This window comes from Saccopteryx leptura, chromosome 2 (assembly GCF_036850995.1).
Source record: "Saccopteryx leptura isolate mSacLep1 chromosome 2, mSacLep1_pri_phased_curated, whole genome shotgun sequence".
Taxonomy (NCBI): Eukaryota; Metazoa; Chordata; class Mammalia; order Chiroptera; family Emballonuridae; genus Saccopteryx; species Saccopteryx leptura.
This window is the reverse complement of record NC_089504.1, coordinates 6,427,338-6,451,975: the sequence shown is the minus strand read 5'-3', so window position 1 is coordinate 6,451,975 and position 24,638 is coordinate 6,427,338. Positions and strand designations below refer to the sequence as shown.

General features: G+C 49.2%; 1 protein-coding gene across 14 annotated transcripts in view; it reads right to left on the bottom strand.

Annotated features, from left to right (window-relative positions):
- Positions 1–2,340: 2,340 nt before the first annotated feature.
- FNBP1 (formin binding protein 1) overlaps positions 2,341–24,638 on the bottom strand; it is a 134,600-nt gene continuing 112,302 nt past the window's right edge. The window contains exons 10-17 of one of the 14 annotated variants that reach the window (XM_066366905.1): positions 24,043–24,225; positions 18,078–18,092; positions 14,219–14,328; positions 9,930–10,062; positions 8,198–8,319; positions 7,779–7,918; positions 6,044–6,202; positions 2,341–2,502 (exon numbers count right to left, since the gene is read on the bottom strand). In XM_066366905.1, the coding sequence (XP_066223002.1) occupies positions 2,495–2,502; positions 6,044–6,202; positions 7,779–7,918; positions 8,198–8,319; positions 9,930–10,062; positions 14,219–14,328; positions 18,078–18,092; positions 24,043–24,225 (870 nt within the window). In that variant the 3' untranslated portion in view covers positions 2,341–2,494. Of the gene's footprint in view, positions 2,503–5,184; positions 6,203–7,778; positions 7,919–8,197; positions 8,320–9,929; positions 10,063–14,218; positions 14,329–18,077; positions 18,093–24,042; positions 24,226–24,638 lie in introns of those variants that run through there. The other 13 variants (XM_066366918.1, XM_066366904.1, XM_066366908.1 and 10 more) reach the window with 13 other exon arrangements.

The following is a 24,638-nucleotide window of genomic DNA, read 5'->3' as shown; positions in this document are numbered from 1 at the left end:
GCATGAGAGGCCTCTGTGCTCCCGCTGGTGAGACGAGCTCGGGGCTTATGTTGTCGCTGCTGGAGAGAGGCTTCCAGTGTCAGGATGAAAACCAAGGGGAAACACACCCTGCCCTTTCATGCTCCCCATCCTGCAGATAACAAGTCTCTCTCGTTCATCTGAAGTCCTTTTCAGGGCAGGTTCTTTAAACATTGTGTCATTCTGACAACACAGCAGTACCCCAGCCCTGGTGGGGAAGAGGCGGGCGGTGTGTCCGAGCGCCCAGGGAGCCCGTGTGCGGCTCCGCGTTTCCGCTCTGCGGGCGCTGCCCCTCAAGGCCAGGGCACTTTGCAGGAGGGTTCCCAGGATGAGCGAGGTGTCCCCACTCTCACGCAAGGACCTAACCCCTTCAGTGAGCCCGGCCGCGCAGTTTGGCAGACCAGCTGATGCCCAGGTGAACACTGAAAAGCACTCACTGCCCATTCTTCTTTGGACACAGGTGGCACAGAAGGGGAAAAAAAAAACGGTGCAGGGGACACAAGAGGAGACAAGCATATTCCATACTGGGTTTAACTGACATGAAAAGAACAAATGACTGCAGCTTATACCTCTCCCTATGTTGCAAGAAATTAACCTATCCTGACCCATTACAAGAGGCAATGCACATGCGTGACGGAGGCTCTAAGATCAGAGTTGAAAAACCACTAACACCCTCGCGGAGCGGAGAGGGGCCCGCTGGCCTTGGTGGAGCTCAGATCCCGGAGGGAGCCGATCACCCCGCTGCCGGAGGGACCCTGGGCGGAGTCGCGTTGCCCGTGCACCCGTTGGTTTGCAGAGACACAGGTGAGGCCCTGCCTAGTCTCACCTGCGGCATCCTGGCTTCAGTGTCACCTGCCCAACCCTCTCCTGATATTATTTTTGCTACAATGGGCTGCCCACCATGAGGAATGTAAGCTGCTTCGGAGGCGGCAGCCCTGAGACTCCCCAGCTGCAAGGCTCCAGGCAGCTGGTTTGGGCCCCCGGGGCTGGCTCCACTTCTGGGGAAGAGAGAGTGAGAGAGGGCCCAGGCGCCTCGCTCGCTTGCCCTGGACCTGAAGCCACTTCCTCCGCCGGCTCACCACAGGCGCCATCGCTCTCAGTCTGGTGGCCAAGGGTTGGCTGAGCCGCCCCGGAGGGGGCCACTCCCCCCCACTGGACAGAGGCCCAGCCCCCAGGACCGGTCGCTCCTTCCCCTGACCCTCTGGCTCCTATAAGACGGCCTTGTCTTTGATTCCATCACACCGGGAAGAACCAAGGATGTCCGAGGTGACTGCCTAGCTCCTGAAGGCCAAGCAAAGGCAGAACAGGCCCGGTTTCATCCTTGGGCTTCTGATGGCCTCTCGTCCACAGCTCACAGCCAGTGACTTCTCTCGACTGTTTCTGCACCAAAAAAGAGAAGCTTCGCTGCACTAAGGCGTGAGCGGGCACAGGCTGCATGAGCTCACGGTTTCTTCCGAGAGCCGTGAGAGGAAGGAAACGTGCTCAACAGCCAACTCGGTCCACTCCAAGGGGCCCGCCGAGCAGGTGGCAAATGCAGAAGCCGGAGCCGCAGGGTCACTGCAAGGACCACAGGAAGCACAGGGTCTCTGGTGATGGAAGCCCGAGAGCCTAGGAGGCCAACCTGGGGATTCACGAGGAGGGGGGTGTTCACTCTGCGACTAGCTAGCGGAGGGGAGACACTTGTTCACCGAGCACCAGGGCTGCGGTTCCCACGGGGGGGCAGTGGTCGCCCCAAGAGGCGGGCACAGGCAAGACAGCAGGGCTGGTCCGCGAGCTGGAATCTGAACTCCAATGTGAGCCCCAAACAAAAACGTGTGCACATGTGTGTACGCGCCAGTGCCCACCACTGACACGCTCAGGCTGAGCAATGTTGCAAGGGCCAATGTTTAGTATGAGGTGAGAAGCTGCCGTCAGGAAAGGTCCCCTGAATGCTCAGTGGACCTGGGAAAAGATGAGTCCTTTCTAACGTAAACAACACGGGACCACGTCCATGGCGTCTGGGCGCTCAGTCCTCCCAGGGAGCTCCTGACCCTCCTGGCCCGGGTTCTGATAGTCTCCCTAGGAGACCAGTGGCAAAGTTTTCACAAAAGGCACAGTACGAACCGTGGATGGGCCGGGGCGGGCCAGGAGGCCTGCGCACCGAGGCAGGATCTGGGGGCAGAGGGAGCCCGCATCCAGCTGCCTTCCATGGTCCTGTGTGGGGTGAGGGGCGGGACAGGGACAGACCAGCCCCCAAGGGTGGTGCGACTGGGCCGTGGGAGGAGCTGGGCCCCAAGGAGCATGCTGTGAAAGGAAAGAAAGAAGAGGCAAGCCGCTGGACGCGTGGGGGGGTCACTTCGGGTCCGGTTACCGGAGCCACACCCCAGCCAGCCCGGGAGTGGTCCGCTCGCTCGCTTGCGGCGCAGGCCGGTGGGGACAAGTGGACCGAGGGGTTTCTCCTGGGAAGGCTCCCGCGGCTCTGGCTCCTTAACCACCTTTAGGAATCTACAACACAAAAAGAGAGAAAAACACTCCGTTAGAGGAAGGCCCAAGGTCCGGGGTGGGCTGTCTGCTGTTCCCGGCAAACTGCACCACCAGGAGGGGCGTGGGCGGGGGAGGGGGCCAGGCCCAAGGTCCGGGTGGGCTGTCTGCTGTTCACGGCAAACTGCACCACCAGGAGGGGCGTGGGCGGGGGAGGGGGCCATTTTAGAGCAGCCGTTATGGGGGCACCACAGATAAGGAACTTTCACGGTTTACTCTTCCCCCTCCCTCCAGAGCCCACCTAGAGGGCGCGGCACCCATCCACCCAGATCGTCTCTAAGCAGCTGAGTCCTGAGACACCGACAGGCGGCCGCTCCCCGGAGGGGAGCAGGAACGTGGAGCCGCTCCCGGGTGGGTGCAGTCCCGAGTCCACAGCCACCAGAGCTACAACCTTTGGTAAAAAGGCAGGCCTGTCGCTCAACATGCACCCGCCATAAACAGTGAAAGTTCTTCATCGTGGAGGGGGGAGAGAAGCCCGAGAGATGGACTCCTGAAGCCCTGAGGTGCACACAGGGTACAGACAGAAGGTATCACCAGGTAAAGGGGGAAAGGGCAGAATGTTTAAAAAGCATCGGCTAGAAAATTCCCCATTACTGAAGACAAAGGAGTTAAATACTTATAACACACAGAGTCATTTTCTCAGAACGGTGAAAAAGAAAAATCACTTAACAACACTGAGAAAAATATAACGTTTATTAGAGAGGTGGGTATGAGGGTACAACTAGGAGGTGCCAGACAGATTCTTTTCTTTTAGGGTGAGAGTAGAGAAAAACAATCATGTTGGCCATATTCAAACAAAACTTACTCAGAACCCAAGTGTCTATAATAAACTCAAGTGTGGAGCAGCTGGCAGGGCCCTAGCTACCCGTGGAAGTCCTTCCGGCTTCCCCGGCGGTTACAAAAACAAAAAGGTCATTAGGCAGCAGAGTCACCAATAAAACAAACAGATAAGAGAGTAAAACATTAAAACAACGAATTCAAGTAATCCTTTTAGTTTATAAATTGCAGTATATATACAAATATATTGGGGGAGGGCTTATGGACATATATAACAGAAAGCAACTTTGACAACAAAACAGAACCATGAAAGACGGTAGTCACGGTAGTCTAAATATTTTGGCAATTTTTAAAGAGTCACATCGTAGACGCCACACACGCACAAGGGCACGGGCGAGGCTGAACACGAAACGAGCAGCCGCGCCGACCAATCGGGGCGCCCCTGGTGACCGGGCGGAGGGGGGCGGGCAGGGTTGGTAGAGGGGGGGCGGGCAGGGTTGGTGGGGGGGGGGGGGCGCGGGCAGGGTTGGTGGGGGGGGGGGCGCGGGCAGGGTTGGTGGGGGGGGGGCGCGGGCAGGGTTGGGGGGGGGGGGCGCGGGCAGGGTTGGTGGGGGGGGGGGCGCGGGCAGGGTTGGTGGGGGGGGGGGCGCGGGCAGGGTTGGTGGGGGGGGGCGCGGGCAGGGTTGGTGGGGGGGGGGCGCGGGCAGGGTTGGTGGGGGGGGGCGCGGGCAGGGTTGGTGGGGGGGGGCGCGGGCAGGGTTGGTGGGGGGGGGGGGCGGGCAGACCTCTAAACCCGGAAGGGAGAAGGCTGCTACACAGACGTTACTAACCTAGAGTGTAGCTCTAAAGTAACAGGAGAAAACTTTATAGAACGTGCTGAGACCGCTGCTTTTATGAGAACAGATAACTAGGGGAGAAAACAAATTATACTTTGGGAGGAAAGGGACGTTCCGGATTCTTTGGGAACTGTTTCAGCAAACTGAAACTACAAAATACATCGCCATTTAATCAATATTACATCGATCCATGGCCTACAGGTACTGAGGCATACAACTTAATAAGCATAAGATAACTGATGCACCCAGACCGCAGGGAAAACCGTCTGAGCTATTTCCTGAACCACGTTTGCACAACACCAAAGGAAAAACAGAAAACAAAGGCAAGGACTTCACAGAATGCTGTACTTTTCAAGGCAGGCCTTTCAAAGGCTACTGTTGTGTGGCCCCATTTTCAAGACTTTTTTCAGTGTTAAGGTTTTTTTCCGAGTAGTTCATCGTCTGGAAATGCATCTATCGCTGGGCAGAAGAGTTCGATCTTAAATCCTCGGTTATGGGCCTAAAGCTGTGACCTCCTGCTCATTAAATCGTACCCCTGTGGTTTAAGGGCCAGCTGATTTTCTCGTCACCATGCTTGTCCTAGACCCCCCCCCCCCCCATGCACTGCTGTTGCTTTTAAAATCAGCTCCAAACTGACTTGGGTGTATAAAAGGAGCCCGCAGTATCGAGGCAAGGAGCTAACTTCCCATTTAAAAGCAGGAAGGATATGAATAATTTTCAAAGCCAAATAAAAAGCAGCTCAATCCGACACCTTCATCCTGACCAACTTATAGTTACCCTCTGTGATCCCAGGGTAGATTCTGGAAATGGGCAAACCCTGGGCTTGGTACCATTCTGTGCATGCAACAATTTCACCACCAGTCCTGCCAACTTCAAAATGCAAATCCCCATGTGACCCAGTTCCCTTTAGAGATGGTGAAACATTGTATCTTATCCTGGCTACAGTTAATTATGTGAAACCAGCTAGCAATTCCAAAACAATCTGCAGCCAATTTACACTTTGGGGTTTAAAGAACAATGATTTAAAAAAAAAAAAAACCCTCTTCTTTGACAAGTACTGTGCTGGACACAGGTGCTGCTCATAGTACTTACAGCTACGCCCAGGAAGGACCAGTGGGACACAGCTCCACCTGCCACACCACCTCCACAGAGCAGAACAGAACTAAGAGAGCTATTTTTACAGGGGTTTGTCCAAACGACACTGGCAAACCTGATCAACTCTGTCAACTGTCGGAGGGGAGGTCACTAGTCATGTATAAAAATCAACTGGGTAATTAACCAAACTTTTCCGGATTTCAACTGGTTGTTTGGGATGAAATAGGCATACTAGGATAATCCTGATGATCTAACAATGACCTTACCAGGTTTAGGTGAAAATAAACCCTTCTGGTTCCAATGAAAGAATCTTATTTGCTTCTCTACTCAAGAAGGGGGCTTTTTATTTATGACTTCCTCCAAAGTGAATGACTGTAAAATTTAACAAACTAGTGTGGGAATTGAAGTCTTCTGCACGTGGTGTGTGTGTGTGTGCGGAACTTTCAAATTCAGAAATACTGATTGGAAACTAGAAGACAACTTTTTTGTTCTTATCTACAGATGCTGCCGAAAGAAGAAATGTCTATCAGATTTCAAATGACACAGTTGTGAATTGGCGGTTGGCAGCTTTCCACATAAAATTTCATCAGCAAGTGAAACCTGGTCTACAGTCACACCCAGACCAGGAAACGCGGTGTGCGATCCCTAACGTCCACAGAGGGCTCTCTATGCAAGCATGTTCTCCGTCCAGCCTTTTGAAGAACTGCCTGTAACAGTCACAGGTGTGGGGAGAAAACTCCAACTGTTTTTTAAAAGTTTTTTTTTTTTTAAGTTGTATTAAATATAAGTCTTAGCACCTTTGGCATTTTTGTCCAAATAGACTTCGACGTATGAAGTGGGGACATAGCCCTCTTCATCTTCATTTCGCCGGATGCGGGTCCACCCGTCCCCTTTGTCTTCCTCTATGACATACAGCGTTTCTCCTTCAACCACTGAAATGGTTCCTTCATTCTGACCTGAAACAGCAACATCAGAATTTATCAGGTTTCTAGGCAAAGCCGGGTTGACAGCAAAGAGGGAGGTTTGCAGTGAGACAGGTGCAGTGAAAGCGTAGGCGCTGGGGCGCAGTGACCCCGCCCCCCCCGCAAAGGCCCCGCCCCTCCTCACACGGGGAGGACTTCCGGTCCTAGGTATTCATCCCGCACCCCTCCCCACACACACCTCCTGTCCTTTCCTCGCCTCTTCCCCTCTCTCCGGGTGTAGGAACTCCCACAGCTTCAATGAAACCTCTTTCCACACCATCCCCCCTTCTCTTTCTCCGTTCTGGTTCTTTTCTGCACCTAAGGTTCCCCTTCTCCTCCTGCCTGAGCCCGTGTTCGCCTGGATGTTGTCCCGACACCTGGAACACTACCAGGGCGGACCTGAGCCCGGACGGCCCCCTCTCCCCGTCCCAGGATGCCCCATCTTTGATTTCCTTCCCGCTTTGTCCCCACTGGCCAGCAGCCAGGAGTCTGGCGGGGTGTTAACTGCAGCATCGCTGGGTCCGTCCCTCCTGCGAGCTCCCAAGGCCATCTGCTCAGATAATTTCCCAAGACAAGCCACCACTGCCCAAACGGTTCTGAAAGGCAACCTGTTTCCCGAGCTGTCAGTAGGGGCACGGTGGGGGGAGGGGGTCAGGATGGAGACGGTTTAGACGGAAATACCATTGAGAAGGTTTAACCTGGTCCTTCTCTGTTTTGTCACAGTGAGGACTCATTTACCGCAAGGCTTCCCCGCCGTATGGGAACTCGGACTGCTTCCTTCACGGCATCCTGTCGACATTCTGCAGGGTGCTGCCTCAGGTTCACCCGTTTATAAAGCACGGCTCATCTTTCTAACCATTATCCCTGCTTTCTAATTGCTCCTACATATATGGCAAATGTCCCAAGACACAGCTTTGACCAGGTCAAGACCTTGCTCAGATACTCCAACCAGCTTCTCAGCGGTTGTCCAATAAAATCCAAATGTGTCTCTTAGCACACCGCCCACTTCCTCGTGTCATATTCCGCTGTTACCACCTAAGACGCCCGAGCTCAGCCACACAGAGCCCATGCGTGACAACGCCTGTGCCTCCAATACGCTGCAGCCCAGAGGTCTTTAATTCCCGTAAGGAAGTGAGGCCACTCCTGTGACTCCCCCACCAGCCTGGACCCCTCCCCCGGTGGGTGCTGCAAGTGCCTGTCCTAGACACCGTCTGCTCTGTTTCTCCAGGGGTGGGCACCACACCCCACCTGCGCCCCACCACCATTTCAGGAGTCTTTTCAAAACAGGAGTCCTATAAATAGTGAATGAATGCATGAAATAATCATTATACCATATTATCCGCTGCAATTAAGCTCATTGAAAGTTGTCAAATTATATGGACCAAAAGGCAAAATATACAGCTATCAACCTAATAAATAATGATAATAATAATAATAATAATGATACTATCAGTGGAACAAGAGTCCTAAGAGAAAGATCTGGGAGGCTTTAGCAGAGTCACATCACAGAAAGCGCAGGGCGGCTGAGAGTTTATGAGAGGCGGGGTGTTGGGCTGAAGCTGAGTGCTACCGTCAAACGTGTAGAGCGCTTTGCAAGTCCCGATGGCAGGCAGGGGCTCCTCGTCGTCAAACTCGTCGTCGAAATCCGCCGCCAGCACCTTCACCTCGCTCTCCTGACTCTGCTCCTCCGTGTAACTGCCATCCGGGCTGCTCAAGAAAGGAAAACACACAGCAACTATAGCCACTGCGCCCAGACGGGACGCCAGCTCAGCCCCGCGGGAGCACGGTGCTCAGAACTAGGACCGTCTTAGCTCGTCCTGAACCCCGGGGGGAATCAGACACCCGCCCGCGGGAAAATCCTAGGTCCATCATCGCCGACACGATGGTGTCTAACACGTGTCGTCTTACAACCGCTTCCAGATTCTGGAATGGAGCAGTAGGAGCAAAGCTGCTGGCCCGCCAGGGAGCAGGGCTGTACCCATACTGTACCTCTCCCGGGCCTGCGCGCAGTTGTTGACCGTCGGGGCAGTCTGGGCGTCGTACAGTCCACTCTGTCTGCGGGCCTGATCGCTGCGAGCCGGGAGCCTGCCTTCCACTTCCGCCAGCCAGGCCTGGAAACAGAAGCCACCCGAGAGCTGGCCTGAGCTCAGCTGAAGGCCCCACCCTGGGGTCTCAGGGCCCCCAATTCCATCTGCTCCTGGTCACCGAAGCTGATGGAGGAGGACCACCACACGGGGCAGGCCTCCAGTGTTTTTGCATTCAGCTGTATAAACAGACTGGAGGAGACTGTTTCCACTCCCTCCCAGGTTGGAGAAGAGGAAGTAAATGCATTTAGACAACTGCTCAGGACGGGGCAGGAGGGACACTGGGCAGTGTTGAACTCTTGGGCTTTAAACAGCTGTGGGACTTTGGAAAAGTCACTTCTTGTTCCTTCTGGTTCCTAAACTTCCGTGACCATGAGGAGGTCACACTGGGAAGCATGACGGTATTGCTAAACTTGAGCAGTGACTCAGTTTGAAAGTCACACTTCCCTTTTCCATTTTTTTTAGGAGTGTAACTTTATTTAATAGTGGAGAAACTTGTACACAGGACATCAAAGTAGATCATGTTACTGATGGTAACATCTAAACTAGTAGTTACACTATTCAGCTTGAATTGTTACACTGTTCAAAAGGCAAAAGAATACAAATGATCGGAAAAGGACATTTCTAGGTTCTAAAAACTCAAACATTCATGACTTATTGACAGATTCCAGAAATAATGAAAAAGCTATATTTGACCCCACATTGATAGAAAGAACCTATTCTGATGGGAATGATTGTTTCTTAGTTGCTCTGAAGTCTTTTACACGGGGGGAGGGGGGAAGAAGCCTTTTGTACATAGCTTCCGTGTACTCGCCTCTCTTTAAAACATTTATTAAGGTGTTTTCAGAAGGGTTTCAACCTCATTTGTATTTCCTACAGGTTTTCACATCTATAACCTTTTAATAATGGGTCCTCTGAAAGAACAACATATTTCAATTTAATTGTCCTTTTGATTCTCTGAGATGATGGATGGTACATTCCCAATTACACTTTGTCAACATGAGATGTCATAGCACAAACTGAAGTCAAACACTTCAATTAAAAAACAACACTGCCTGACCAGGTGGTGGCGCAGTGGATAGAGCGTCGGACTGGGATGCAGAGGACCCAGGTTTGAGACCCCGAGGTCGCCAGCTTGAGCACAGGCTCATCTGATTTGAGCAAAAAAGCTCACCAGCTTGGACACAAGGTCGCTGGCTCAAGCAAGGGGTTACTCGGTCTGCTGAAGGCCCGCGGTCAAGGCACATATGAGAAAGCAATCAATGAACAACTAAGGTGTCCAGACGAAAAAGTAATGATTGATGCTTCTCATCTCTCTCCGTTCCTGTCTGTCCCTATCTGTCCCTCTCTCTGACTCTCTCTCTTTCTCTGTAAAAAAAACAACCCCCAAATAACAACAAAAGACACTGTACATACACCTTCTGATGGTGCTGATTTGAAGGGACACAGTTAACACAGGATCTGCTGGAAGCAGGCACCCAGGGTGACAGCGTTCTCCCCATTCCCACAGCCCGGGCCACCTGACACTGCAACATTGTCGCCCTCAGAGAACAACACTGGCGTTCCGTAACCACGTCCGCCTCACGACACCCGTCCCTTCCGCTTCTCCCCTCCCCGCCACGGGAGCTTTTTCATACCTCAAATTTCTGGGCCTCTAGTCGTAGCTTTTCTATATTTTGGCTGACTTCTGTTAATTTGTGGTCCAGACTGGCTGGGTCTCCCATCTGGGGGTTCTTCAGGTAAACATCTTTCATTTTTGTTATGGCATCTCTGCAAAAAGGACAGCACGTGGGCAAGGTGAACGTCCCCAGGCGGTGGTGTGTCCCCGTCGCCCTGGGAGCGAGGGAGCGGAGGGCTGTGTCCGAGTGGGGACTGCAGGGAAGGCTGGGACTCCTCTGTAGGAGCTCCGCTCCCAGGTCTGCGTAGGCCGGGCTGATATTAGCACCTCGGCTGCCTTCTCCGGGTGGGCTCTCCCCACTGTCCTCAGTGAGTGAGAAGCAGAAATCAACCCTGCCCCTCCCTTTGCCCCAAACAACAGAAACGAAGTCCCCACAGTTCCCAGCACACAGTCCTCATGCAGACCAGAGCCACAGCTGGCATCTGGGTGGTGTGGGCTGCACGATGTTACTTCATGAAGAAGTCTGGTTAATTAATTGTTTTGGAAACTTTATTACACACTATTCCAACTATTAGGAAACTGAACCCACAGCTGGTGTCCATGCGAGGCAGACAGCAGAGCTTCAAAGCCACCCGCTCCCTGAACCGGGGGCCCCCCGAATCGGGGTTTGGGAGCCGCCCTCTCCCGCGGCGGCTGAGGGAGAGGCCCCAGGAGGCGCACTGCGGGCATGCCTGGTGTCCTCTCCGGGACCAGAGCTCCGTGGACTTGAACTCGAGCTCCACGGGGCTTTCAGAGGGTTTGAGTTGTTAAAAGTTTAGAGCAGATGATTTTGCCAATCAACTTCATGAGCTTCAGCAAAAGAAAATCTAAACCAACTGATAACAACACAAGACTAACAGATTAAACCGTATTTTGAGTCATGGGAAATAGTTTAACCGAAGATGCAGAATCAACAGGAAGAGAATTTCCACAGGTCCTCACCACCCACCACCCACTTCCTCGCATCTCAGCCCATACATCCTGCGGCCCCCAGGGTCTTCCAAGAACCGCTGCTGCTCCCTCAGGCCCCCTCCTCGGCTTACCTGCACTCCCAGCACCCCCACTTTGCTCGACTTCCTCTTCTTGCAGAGCACGTACACTCTACCACCTTATATAATTTATTACTATGCTGATTGTCTGTCTCTTCCTATTAGTTTGGAAGCTCTCTGAGGAAGACTGGATGTACTCAAGCTCTTTGCTACCTTGATAAAATCCCAGGGGCAGGGCAATACTGGGCACACAGTAGATGCTCAATAAACACTCACTGGGGGACTCAACATTCTTACAACTGTCACGCCGTCCACCTTCACAAAATTCCTCTCTGGACTTCCTGGCCTACACCTCCAGCCACTGCTCTGTCTCAGCGAAACTTCTCAAAAGAGTGGCTCTCTGGCTTTTAGTGTCCTTGTTTTTAACGTGCAGGGAAAGCTCCGAGTTTCCCTTTGTCACTGTGGCTTTAGTGACTCCCCAGAAATGGACACGCAGGGTGTCTGTCCAGGCTCTGTTCAGGCTCGTGCATTTCCCAATATCTGGACGGTTCCTCCTTTAGTCTCTGACTTTAGAGCTCCCATTGGCTAATATCTGAATTTTTGTGACTGCTGTCCAGTTTCAGTGTAGCCTTTAGAGCACACACCTTGAGTGACACCTGTCCTTGGCTGTTTCCTGCGACTTGCATTATGATACCAGGACAAGCTCAATTTTCGGAAGTGTCCTATGTGTGTGCTTAAAAACACTTGTGTCATGCAGCAATTGGATATGTGTGAGTTAGGTCAGCTTTATGAATTGCACTATTCAGATACTCTATCCTGACCCTGGGCATATCTGTTCCAGCAATTACTGAGGGAAGTGCACTGACAAGCTTTCACTCTCAGGAGGTAGTTCTGTTCCTTGTACTTATGTCAGAAGGTCAACAGCACAGCCTTTCTGTATGGGGCGGCGTGGCCTGGCCGGCAGTCTCGCCATGCCAGTTTTCTCTGGGTTGGCATTGGCATGGCATATATTTTCCATTTTTTAGCATTCACCCTTTTTGACCGTTGGGAGATGTGTCTTGTGTGGAGAGTGCGCAGGTGGATCCTGGGTTTTTGTCCAGTCAGAAAATCTCTTTTCATTGGCTTTGTGAACACTCCTGTGCCAGGCACTGTTCTCAGCACTTGACACACACTGTGTTTGTGTTCGTTCCTCACACAAACAGGCACGAGAAACTGAGGACCCAGAGGGTGAGGCGCTTGTCCAGAGTCTGCAGGACAAGGAGGGCGAATCGGACTTGGGTCCAGGGTGCCTGGAGCACCCAGCATTTTACGCCTACAACCCAGACCTGAGCTTCCGAGCCACCTGCCTCGTCTATGGATTGTCTCTCTCTTCCTTGCCTTTTTGGACAAAAAAAAAAAAAAAAAAATCCAGTACTGTCTTCTCTGCACGAAATCATTCCGCAAAAATGTAAGTTGCGTAAGAACAGAGGTTTCTGTTTTGCTCACTGCTTTCTCCTCAGTGCCTAGAACACTCCCTGCGCCCAGGGACACTCGGAGAGTCATGACGTGAACAGCTGAATGTGACCCGCCTTCCCATCAGCAAGGGCTACTATGGGGCTAAAAGGTTCACCGGGTGCCAGGGCCTCGACCCAAGTGACAGAGAAATTTTTTTGCATGTTATTGGACAGTGAGAGTGTCAGTACCCTATAAAATGTCCTTTCAGATACTTGAGTCCTAACATCTTACTCCTGCACAAAATATAAATCTGCTTACTTATTAAACAGCAAGAGGCTTAATTGGTTTATGTATTTATAAACCCTTTGTATTTGGTCCCATATGTAATAAAAGATACAAAGACAAAATTTCCATCTCATGAAGTATATTCTAATACAAAACTAGAACACAGTTAATGACGTGGGTTCCATTTCCTTACCCCTTCTCCGGGAGCTGCTCTAACAGAGGTGAAGAAGAAAAGGCCGCTTTTCTTTGGCGTGTACTGACACTGTGCGCAATTCTGTTTGTTCTTAGCGTAACCAAATTTTAAACCCAGCTTCGCCAAAACTAAATTGCTGTCGGATCAGCAAGCAGCCTGTTTATAGAGTGTGTAATCTCAAGTTGTCTTTTAGAAAATCTCAAGTTCAAATATCAAATACATGAGCGATGGACTCACCTAATGCACTCACTGAGGGAGTTTAATGTTAAAAGGCGAGAGACAATTCATAAAGGGGCTTTCGCTTGGGATCAATGGCAGATATCCCTTCAGTGACGTGCAAGCGGTAGAGGTTATAAATGTAGGGAGGAAAGTGCACATGAAGAGGAATCGGATCTTTCCTTACCGTATCGCCCGCGCAGCAACCTACCACCCCTAGGCTCAAACTTACAAAGCCGCTCAGGAAGCAGGAGCCCCTCCCGCGGGAGCCTGGAGCAGCCGGACTCACCGGCACCTCTTAGGGCGGGGCCGCGTGGAAGACACACTGCGCTTTGTTTTCTAGGCACCGTCAGTGCGCTCTATAAAAGGACAGGAAGACGGGAGAGCCGACGGGAAGGCTAACAGTTACATCAAGTAGAAAGACAAGTACATTTCTGACCCAAAGCTAGGATGTGGGGGCGAGGGAGAGAGGGTGGGGGCCAGGCCACATTGCTCTTCCTGTTTTGTACCAAAAATCTCACCTTCTCACTCAAGATAGAAGGGGTAAATCCTAGCCTGACCTGTGGTGGCGCAGTGGATAGAGCACAGACCTGCAATGCTGAGATTGCCAGTTCAAACCCCCGGGTTTGCCTGGTCAAGGCATGTACGAGAAGCAATTATATGAGTTGATGCTTCCCGCTCCTCCCCCACTTTCTCTCTCTCTGAAAATCAATAAATAAAATCTTAAAGAGAGACAGAGATGGAGAGGGAGAATTCTATGTGTTTGTTCCGCACACTCAGAATAAAATCTGCTGATAAAATAAACTCTCCCAGTCCATAATAAAGCAATCTGGTAGACTACCTCTGGCACAACACGTGGCTGAAATAAGAACTCAGAGTAAAATCTAGTTTAGAGCTTCTGCTCTTTCCAAACTGAATTTGAATTTCTTCTAAAATTTTTTTATTTATTCACTTTAGAGAGGAGAGGGAAAGACAGAGAGAGAGAAGGGGGGGAGGAGCTGGAAGCATCAACTCCCATATGTGCCTTGACTAGGCAAGCCCAGGGTTTCGAACCAGCGACCTCAGCATTTCCAGGTCGACGTTTTATCCACTGCGCCACCACAGGTCAGGCTGAATTTGAATTTCTTAATGAGTCACAATGATCCACTCTACCTTTGATCCATCTCTTTCTGAATCTCCTTATTTAACTCGTCGACTTTCTGTTGGAGCTTTTTCCTCCTCTGTTCGGGTGGGAGGTTGCTGAAATCCTCTGGTGTGGCACCCTGCAAATGCAAACAGAAATAAGCCAGACACAGCCTCAGGGCTCCTTGGAAAACAGGCAGGGAGGCGGCCTGCGGGGACTCCCGACACCAGGGTGCAGGCGGCTGTGCGCTCGCTCGCTCGCTCGCTCGCGGAAGAAACCCAGCCCTTTCCCGGGACACCAGCCCGAGGCAGAATCAGTGCATGCAAACCAGTCCCAGAGCCACTCGTGTTTCCTGGCGGCTCCCAGCCGCCTCCCCAGAGGCGAGAGCAATGCTGCAGGGAGGGGAGAGAGGAAGAAATACCTCCGACTTCGGGGAGAGGCAAAAATCCGATTTTGAGACAGATTCCTCACTTTGCCGTCAGTGTTGGTGACAACACTGAGGCTTTAAGGAAGCTTTACATCTAGACTGTCTTCATCTAGAACAGTGACGCGTGCCCCACCCACCGTTCCACACGGCAGGCACTGCTCCCCCCTGGTCTGAGTCTTCCTTCCCGTCTCTTCCCACAGGCTGAGGCCAAACATATCCGTCCCCGTGAGGTGACGGACGGACATCGAGTTCCTCAGAGAATGTGGGTGAAAAGGGCATTTGGGAAATAGACCCTCTCTCCCCCCATGCGCTCTTTGCCCCGCTGCCTCTGAAATTCTGGTCACTTCTTTCTGACAGCCCTCCGGTAATCTCGGAAAATCCGTCAAGGACGCTCCCCCGAGCGCGTCTTCCCGCACCGTGCGCCGTGCGTATGAAATCGGCCTCAGCTGCTCTCAGTCCATCAGAAGTGTATTTTGATATCTTGATTCCCTTTTAAAAAACAACTGCTCTTTCCTCTGTGCATGCCATGGAAGTAGAAAACACCAACCCTGAGCTTCTAGACTGACGTAGATTCGCCTGTTAGATGTGGAGCGGTGGTTTATCCAGTGCTTTTAACGTAAATGAGGCGATTTTCATAAAGAAAGAGACATGTAAATGTAGCCGATGACCTGGGATAGACCTGAGATATTCACAAGAGATCTGACTTTGGAACCAGCTAGACAAAGGCAAGGCTGGCTCAGGGGGTGGGTGGGAAGGAAGGGCCCCGGATAACGTCATCCCCGAGTTGAGTCCGCCAAGCAGCTTAGACGGGGGATTGTGGCTGGGGTTCCTGGGCTGCTTAGCAGGAAGTGCCAGGCTGCCTGCTTAGCAGAAAATGCCAGGCTGCCGTCCTGAAGTGTGTGACCCAGCAGACAGCTTAGGGCCAGGGCCACACAGAGACCTGTCAGCTCCTGTTCTCAGGGAAGTGCGTGCGTGCAGATAAGACGAGTGGAGAACCAGAATGGAAGCGGCTATTCCCTAATGCCAAACCAAGGAAATTCAACTCGCCCCTAAAACCAAAATGAAGCGAACTACTCTCAACATATTCAATAAAAATAAACCAGACTGTGTTCTCTCCCATGTCCTACTGTGTCATAATACTCGAAACCTCGAGTATGTGCTTTTCCATTCGCTCCGTTCAGCCACCGAGCCTGAACTCAGTCGTCGGCCCTCATGTTGGATTCACCTAACACAGAGCAGCTTGTTAAAAACCCCAGAACTGAGGTTTGGTTCTTCTTTTGTTTGGTTCCTCGCTGCTGAATGCAACAAAATGCAGTGTGAGAGTCGCTGCTCAGAAGTCCGGAGGACCAGCAGGTGGTCAGTGTTAACTCATTGATATCCTCTGAGCCTTTCGAAGTGCTGAGTTCAAAAGAACTTTCTACGTGACGGGCACGCTCCATACTTGCACCGTCCCGTACAGAAGTCGCACGTGGCTACTGAGTGCTGGGAAAGCGGCTAGTGCCTCTATGGAACTGAATTCCAAAATGTTATTTAATTTTAATTAGCTGAAGTTTAAATAGCCACATGTGGTGAGTGGTTACCAACTTGGGTGACACGGGTCTAGACTGAACAGGTGTAAGATCTGGACTGGTGGATAAACAGCTGCAAAGAACTGTGTAAATAAAACACAGTGTACCTGTGGCTTACAAATAGACACCCCTAAACGATAACATAAAATACAGCCCTGATTATTTAAAAAACTAAAATGATTCAGTAATAAATAAATGAATTCTTTTCAGTGGATCAGGAGTTGGTCTAATGGACCGATTAGGACCCTCCCGACAGATTGTCTGTGTGTCTATGTGGTCCCTTAAAAGCTAATCTCAGTAACTATGCCTCAGATAGACTTCCTGTTGCTTGTGGAGGTCAACAGCTTCTTCTGGGTTCGAAAAAACTTAGGGTTTACTCTGACCTGTGATTCATTCTGCCATGAAGGAATTTGTGTTTATAGCGTTGAGTCAGAATAGATTTTCTGAAACCTCTGGAGCATCCTGGGGTTCAGAGAACGTGGTGGCAGTGGCTCTGGAAGAAGGGGTCACACACATACATGTGTGTTTTCAGTGGCAGTGGCTCTAAGAGAATCCTGTTTTATAGTGTCTGGAATCAGGCACAGATGGGTTTGCTGTTTGTGTGACACTTCACCTCTTCATTAGCTTCAAGGCAATGGGATAAAGCAGCGATCCAATGCCAGGGTGGTAAAGTGACTTCTACCTCGCATCAGAAAGTCTGCGTAACACCATCATCTTTCCGCAGAAGGACAAATAAAGGACGAGAAAGAGCCCCTGGCATCCGAGAGACGCCCCAGTTAGCCGATCCAGCTTCTCCCGAATTCATACTGCGGAGGGATGCGGTTCATTTCGCTTCCAGATCTTTCCATCTGGTCCTTCATCAAGGACTCTTCTTAAGATTTTTATCTCAGTCTAGGAAATGCTTAATTTCATAAAAATATTCCTTGGCTTTAGGGTTGGGTCCGTTTCTCTAGGGTTGAGTCAGGTTGAAAAGCTGTGGGGATGTGGACATATACACATGCACACACATACGTGTGTAAGAATGACTGTACAGTAGAGGCCTCACTACTGATGGCAGGGCGGGGCACACTCGTCTTGTCCCCGTATGAATTGTCACCCTTCCTTTATCATCATCCATAATTTCAGGACGTTCTCAGCTGGAATGTTTGAGAATACTGTGTAACGTGCAAATGTTTGAAGCATAGTTATGGGTTTTGTTGGTTAAGATTTCCTTTTAATATATGTAAGTGATTATTAGTTTGTTTGCCAGGGCTGTGCGGTTACGTAGACACAACACAGAACACTCAGCCAGGCATTCTGGAGAGGCCGGGGGGATGGGGGGGGCTCTTTCCACTGCCCGCAAGGAGCACCCGGAAGAGCCCCTGGCTCTCCGTTCCGCGGCCGCCTGGGACCCGCGGCTGCCTGGGACCCGCGCCTGAGACGGGCGTCATTCCTGCACGTGTCCCTCAGGCTCCCCGCACCCTTCCTCAGCTCCGTGGCCCTCTGGGAGCGGCCTCTCACAGCTATTAAATTTACTTCTATTCCAAATGATCCAAGAAATAAACTCCCCACTGCTTGACATTTATGTTCATATTTAAGTCAAGTTCATCATCAGGGGCCGTCCCCTTATGGCCCCAACAGTGTAAAAAAATAAAATAAAATAAAAAAATCACGAGTTAAGCGTTAATTTTCTTAGCAACTTAAAAAGATTAAGATTTTTTTTAAAAAAGATTAAGATTAGATTCTCAACCTTTGTGTTTCAAAGGTCTAATAGAGAAAGAGCCGCAAAAGCACCCACGAGGGAAACGCAAGCCACCCGTGCCCTCTGAAGGCAAGCTGCACACGGCAGAGCACCCACAAACACACGGCAAGACACCTGGTCGGACAGGACATGCACGGGCCGATTGTGCTTACCAGCTTGAGAGAAAGCTTCGTGTACAAATCGGAGGGGGTAACGGGGAAAAAAGAGAGAGAGAGAAACAACACATCAGAAGAAGAGGAACGTGGTCAGCGCCACCGCGTTAACATAACACAAATTCACCTGTCGCTTCGTGAAAATGACTCAGAGCGGATCTGTGCGGAAGTTCACAAGAGGGGCTGCTCCCCGCCAAAACCTTCCTTTAGCTGCCATGTTGCCAAAGCAAAGGGCAGACGGAACAGGAGGGTTTCTGTCCACAGTCTGTACGGTCCCAATCAGCCTGGACAGAAACCAGGCTTGTAGTTGGTGACATGGAATGATTGTAAGAGACAAAATAACCACACAGGCTGTTGTTCACCAAACCTGCTACAGACTAAGAGTCTGGAGAGCAATGACTCCCACAACACGCAGGCTACCTTTTCATAGCAAGGGAGTCTAATGAGTGTGAACACGGGCGATTCTTACAGGCACGTGGGCGGACTCTCAGATGGTGAAGAGGAACCCCAGGACTGGGAGCTGCTCTGAGAAACTACAGACAGGAGCCAGAGAGCCCTGGGCGCCCGGCCGGAGGCAGGAGGACAATGCTGCTGGCCACCTGAGCACCACGTCCACTGCCGGCCCTGCGGAAGCGGTCGTCAGAGGCCTTCCGTCCACTCTGGGCCCTACCAACAGGGGCAATGGAGCGTGCGGGGAATTCACAGGAGTAGCTGCCCTTGAAAGTTAGCTTTGGGAAATAGCCAATTTTCTCCAATTTTCTCCACAGCCACGGGCTACTCCTTGCTGTGGCTTTCGTGACAATCATCAGGACACAGCAGCTGCCATCCTACCAGGCCTTAAGGTTAGCAAAGGTGTAGTGATTACTGGACCCCAAACAGATGAAAAGGCATCTCGAAATTAGGAAAAGAAACATTTGGTTTTTCACTGACATGTGAGCCCTGGCCTCTGGCTACAGAAGTGCTATTCTGAGAGTTGAGTGCATACTTACTTAGCTCCTGTGAATTCTACATGTTCTGGCAATGGGGAGTGGGACCCTAAGATATGTCAGAGACAAAATATTGCAGATAGTGCATTTTCACTTTACATTAGGAGCCGGGAGGGTGTTCAAAATTCCTTAAACAGATTGAGAAAGTTGTATGCTTAAGATTAACTCAAAGTTGGCACTTTGCAAATAGGCATTAAACTTTTAGACAAATTGTCTGTGTGAAGGAAAAGGAGACTTTTAAGGATAGAAATTGCAAGACAAAACTTTTTTGGGGAACGGTGCAGACGGTCATATTCCCGGCTGTTCTGTGGGCAGCCAATGTGAACTCCTTGAGCCCCTCTGGTGAACTTAGCACAGATCTATTCGTCACAACTGGCGGTCTTTACAGACAACATTCAGGGCACAGCAGGAAACTTTGCATAGACCTTCCCTACGAAGGGCTGCCAGAGACAAATGTTTTCTCATACATCACTGGCTAAATGTCACTGACTCAAAGAACAGAGATGTGAAGTCAGATCACTATCTGTTCTCTATTTGGCTATTTCCGTTATTTAAAGTTTCATATACTTTCTTAAGCATTCCAAAACACGGAGTCCTAACATCAAGATGAATAGCCTTGGGACTATTACCACTTCATAATAATAAAGTCATTAGGGTTGAGAATAAATCCCCATAGAAATAGGAAATACCAAATTCTGGGATACATTCCCTTTTCCCGCCATCACAGCTACTCCTTTTAATGATTATAAACAGGTTCTTGGTCTTCCGTTGTAAGTTAGATCACTTACAATCAGAAACCGAATCATCTGCTAAGAGAGAATTCTAAAGGCTGCCCATGGTGCATAGCAAGACACCTGGAGAACTAAAAAGCTGTCAGCTTCAGGCAACGGTTATGGAACCTGCGGAGCCACAAATGTCAGGAGCACAGGAGGGAACACAGAGCCAGCGCTACTGTCCATGTGTTATTGGCAGTCACAGGTACTAACCTCAAGTACAAAGAAAGGGGACAGTGAAAATGAATATCTAAGCAATGTGCGGAAGGTCTGCAGAAAGCCATTTCTCTCCTCTGTGACCTTGCTCACGCATCATGGTTTTTTTTGGGTTCTCCAAGCTTTATGGTATAACTCCCTTAGGAATCATCCGTTACAGGTGTGGATGTGGGTGACCATGCCTCACAACTGCCACCTGTAAGAGCGTCATCCTCCTGTGACCATGCTCTGCAGATGCATTTTATGGGGAAAATTCTGCTGTAAAAATGCACCCAGAGAGATCTCAGACGGCAGTCACCGTCAATGACGAGGGGAAAGAAATCTGGCTCTGCTGACTGATTGTTACTGGGAAGTCCGGTTCCTTTTCCCATTCGAGTTTCCCAGACGAAGTAGTCCGGGGTTGGATTTGTACAATTAAGATCCTCCCCATCTGCCTCCCTCCGACTCCGGTGACCAGCTCTCAATTGAGAATTTCATTTCTCAATGGAAATACAACAGAGTGCGTCTGGGTCCCCAGTCTTGGTGGTGTCAATGGGGTTAGTGCCTGTGCCGTGACTGTATGACCTGGCCGTCACAGGTGAACTTACAACATAGTCCCTAGCTTCAAAAGCATACGTGGGTTTCCCTATTGTCCTCTTCATGAGTTCTTTGTGAAAACAGAAAGACTGAGTCTGCCAATAATCAGCAAGAGAACAAAATGAATAAAATAAAGTAACCATGAGATTGTAACATCTGACAAACAATTGGTAAGGACTTGCAAAGTCATTCAAGTAACTTCGATGGCATTTCCCATACAATTACTTTTAAAACACGGGGCAAGCAGGTCCATATTTCAGATTTACAAATCCTTTGCTCAGACCTGGAAAGAATCCCAATTTATGACAACACATTTATTTATACTTTGTAGATTGCACATTGAAAATATACAATCTAGGGTAAAGATGGAATATGGTTACTAATGCTCAAGTGGCATGCCATCTTTTAAGATGTTCAATGAAACAAAGTTTTCTTACAGATGTCACCAAGGTACAACAAAAAACATTTTATACTGCTTAATTATTTAGAAACAAAATCAGCTAAGAAAATGTTTGCACAAGATTTAAACATTGTAATAGCAGAAACAAATGATTCAACTCTAAATCTGGAAGCTGCAAACATGATTAAATTAAAAGACACATTAAAATCATAGACCTGTTATCTTCCTAGGATACTTTTCCTACCATTGGCACAATAGTCTTAAAGTTATAGAGCAGAACAAACAAAACAGTACCAAGGACTGTAGCACTTGGTCATGGATCCAATAAACCATGTACCTTCTGTTTTGAAATTGCTTTAAAATCAAATTTATTTCCCCAAACTTCAGATTTGTTTTTTATTTTAAACTTCCTAATCTTACTTCTCTGATGTATTTCCTTTTCCTTTTTTCCTTCCTTCCTTCCTCCTTCCTCCTTCCTCCTTCCTCCCTTCCTCTCTCCCTCCCTTCCTCCCTCCTTCCCTTTCTTCCTTCTCTTTCCTTCTCTCTCTCTCTCTTTCTTTCCTTCTCCCTCCCACTTCCGGAAGTCAGGGCCATCAAATCTGACCCTGATTAACATAAGGGAAAGAAAAATACGGTTCTGCCTGACCAGGTGGTGGCACAGTGGCTAGAGTGTCAGACTGGGATGCAGAAGACCCAGGTTCAAGACCCCAAGGTTGCCAGCTTGAGGCGGGCTCATCTGGCTTGAGCAAAAAGCTCACCAGCTTGGACCCAAGGTTGCTGTCTTGAGCAAGGGGTTACTCAGTCTGCTGAAGGCCCACGGTCAAGGCACATATGAGAAAGCAGTCAATGAACAACTAAGGTGTCGCAACGAAAAACTAATGATTGATGTTTCTCATCTCTCTCCGTTCCTGTCTGTCTGTCCCTATCTATCCTTCTCTTTGACTCTCTCTCTCTGTCCCTGTAGAAAAAAAAAAGAAAAAAAAAAAAAAAAAGAAAGAACAATACGGTTCTATGTATTTACTAATAATGCTTTGAGTGTGTGTGAAAGAAAACACACTCACTGTTTAGGAAATTTTTTTTTTTAATTTTAATAATTTTATTTTTTTAATGGGTGAGGAAATTTTTTAAAGAGAGGTTTGCTGAACATAGATTTGAGGAGTAAGAAATAAAATTAATTTTACTAATTATGGTTAAAAAAAAGAGGGGTGGAGGGGTCCTTTATATCATCAAAATAACCAGTTTCCCATTTTACTGGTTTTTAAGCGTTCTATTTTTCTTGCCATCTTTTCTTATACTTGTTGATTCCTGCCATTCTTTGGTTTTCCTAAACATTTAGAAAACACCATGAAACAGATTCAGAAACCACACGCAACCAACAGACTGTGATGTCGAGAGAAGAATGCAACAGCTACAGAAACAAAAAGTCAGCCATCCCCAACAGGCACACCCCTCCTCGTGACATTCCAGAGGACAGTGCGCAGATACTTATTATGAATACAATAACTGGGTGCTCTGTAAAGGTTTTGGAAGTGGCAGAAATACACTCTGGTCAGACCTGGGACATTTCCTGAAGAACACGTTGGGACGGGCGGGGGTTCTGAAAGCCAGCACACTTGAGCTCGAGTTATTGAGCTCAACGCGACCTATTGTCTACTTGGGAAGCTATACTCTGACTTTTAACAATGGTTGTCCTGAAATCTCCAGGAAATTAAATTTCCAATTTTTAACCTGATATGCTGGGTAACCTTAAAACAAGATAGTTCCACCAACTGTACTCTGCATAAATCTCTGAGATTCTCTTATTAAAGGACCTCTGGATATAAAGTAGTGGGGGCTTTTGTCCCTTATTTTTAAAGTGAACAGCTTAGTTATCTACTATATATTTGCATTCTTTTTTACTCAGAAGGAGGAAAAAGTAGAAATCCCATTTGTGTGAGACCACAGCCCACAATAGCCGGCCCCAGCACAGGGTTGAAGAAGCCCTTTATGGATGTGCTAAGGCACTAAATGCTTACTCTTGATACACACACTTCATTATTTATTCTAAAGAATAACTGGGGACAGCTTAGGCTAGACTGACAATTTAGATTTATTCAGGATGCCACCTCTTACTTTATTCCAATCTTTCTTCTAACTGCTGGCTACTCTGGGTCACCGGCTCAATTCCATAAAGCCGTTCCAATGTTCCGATGGCCCACCTGAGTCTGCTTGCTATGAGTTACCTGTGTCATAACAGATTCTCCCAGTGGGGACGTCACCGAATCCAGGCTATGAACAGGTTCCCTGGCTTCAACCCCTGCCTGTCCATCTTCCTAGCATTATCTTTTTATGTCTGTTTTCTCATTTTTCAGAGTTCCCTGGGTGGTTGAAGAAAATCAACGAGCGCATGGGACAGCCTGGCACGGAACAAGCGCTCAGTCAACGTCAGCGGCCGCGACGTCACCTTTTGCAGACAAATGCTGCATGAGGCCTTTTCCAGTCAGAGATTTCATCAGACTGTGTATCAGTATCTTCTAAGTCGCCAGGACAGCTGAAGAAGCCACGGGAACCGATTTCCCTTCGCACCCTGTGGCACAGCTCAGAGACCCGTCCTCACCAACTCGCCTCGTTTCAGTCATTATTAAACAAGCATTTTCTGACATACAGCGACCTCTAAGCCCTCATCTCACAGGGCACTAACTTTAGAACTGACTCAAAGTCTCCCTTTTTTTTTTGGTAAAATTAAGTAAAATATTAATGACTCGGATGTTAAAAGGGAAGTGGAGAAAAGTCCTTCCAGAATCTGTATGAAAGACAGAAAGAGCTCGGGGCCGGCTGGCTCTCTCCTTCCACCCACCCTGCTTCCTTCTTCCCTTCTTCCTCGTCTTTCTAACTGCCCGTCATGAGCCACAGGTCCTTACTGTTTTATGCCATGGGGAAACACAGTGAATTCAGTCACCAACAAAACAAGTTCTGCAGAACCAGACATGCAACCCCAGCGCACGAGAGAGACAGGATTCCGGAGCAGAACTTACCCCTCGCTTTAGGCTCCTGAAGCAGTGGATTTTGGGTTTGGAGGTCATGAACTCGTTGAAGCGATGGGAGAGGGGTTCCTTTGGCTGCTTGGGAGACTGGGGGCCGTTGGGAACAGCAGAGGGTGAGGCAGAGGCAGGGGGAGGAGGGGGAGGCTGATGGGGGGATGTTAAAAGGGACATAAGCTACGTGTAAGAGATGGAGCGGTGACAGTAAATCAGAAACAAGAAGATAAGACACAAAACAAAAGTAAGCATCAAATAATATTTGAAATCCAAAGCAAGTAAAACACAAACAATTAAATATTTAGGCCATGGTCCAAAAGAAAACATGGAGAATATGCCAAAATGAAGGATAGGATGAGAGTGGGATTTTTTAGTAAGTAAGGCAACAGCAGAAGAGCAAGAAATATTTGACAAAGCAGCTCATGCAGATTTCACATGCAAATTACAGTTCTAATCAGTTACTCTAAACCAGTTTAAGCCAGAAGGGTAAATATTTTGAAATCACCTAAACTTACACAGCTTGATGGGAAAATAAAAAAATAAAAGACCTTAAATGCTAAGATTGTGAAAACAGCAAGGCAGTCTTTTTTTTT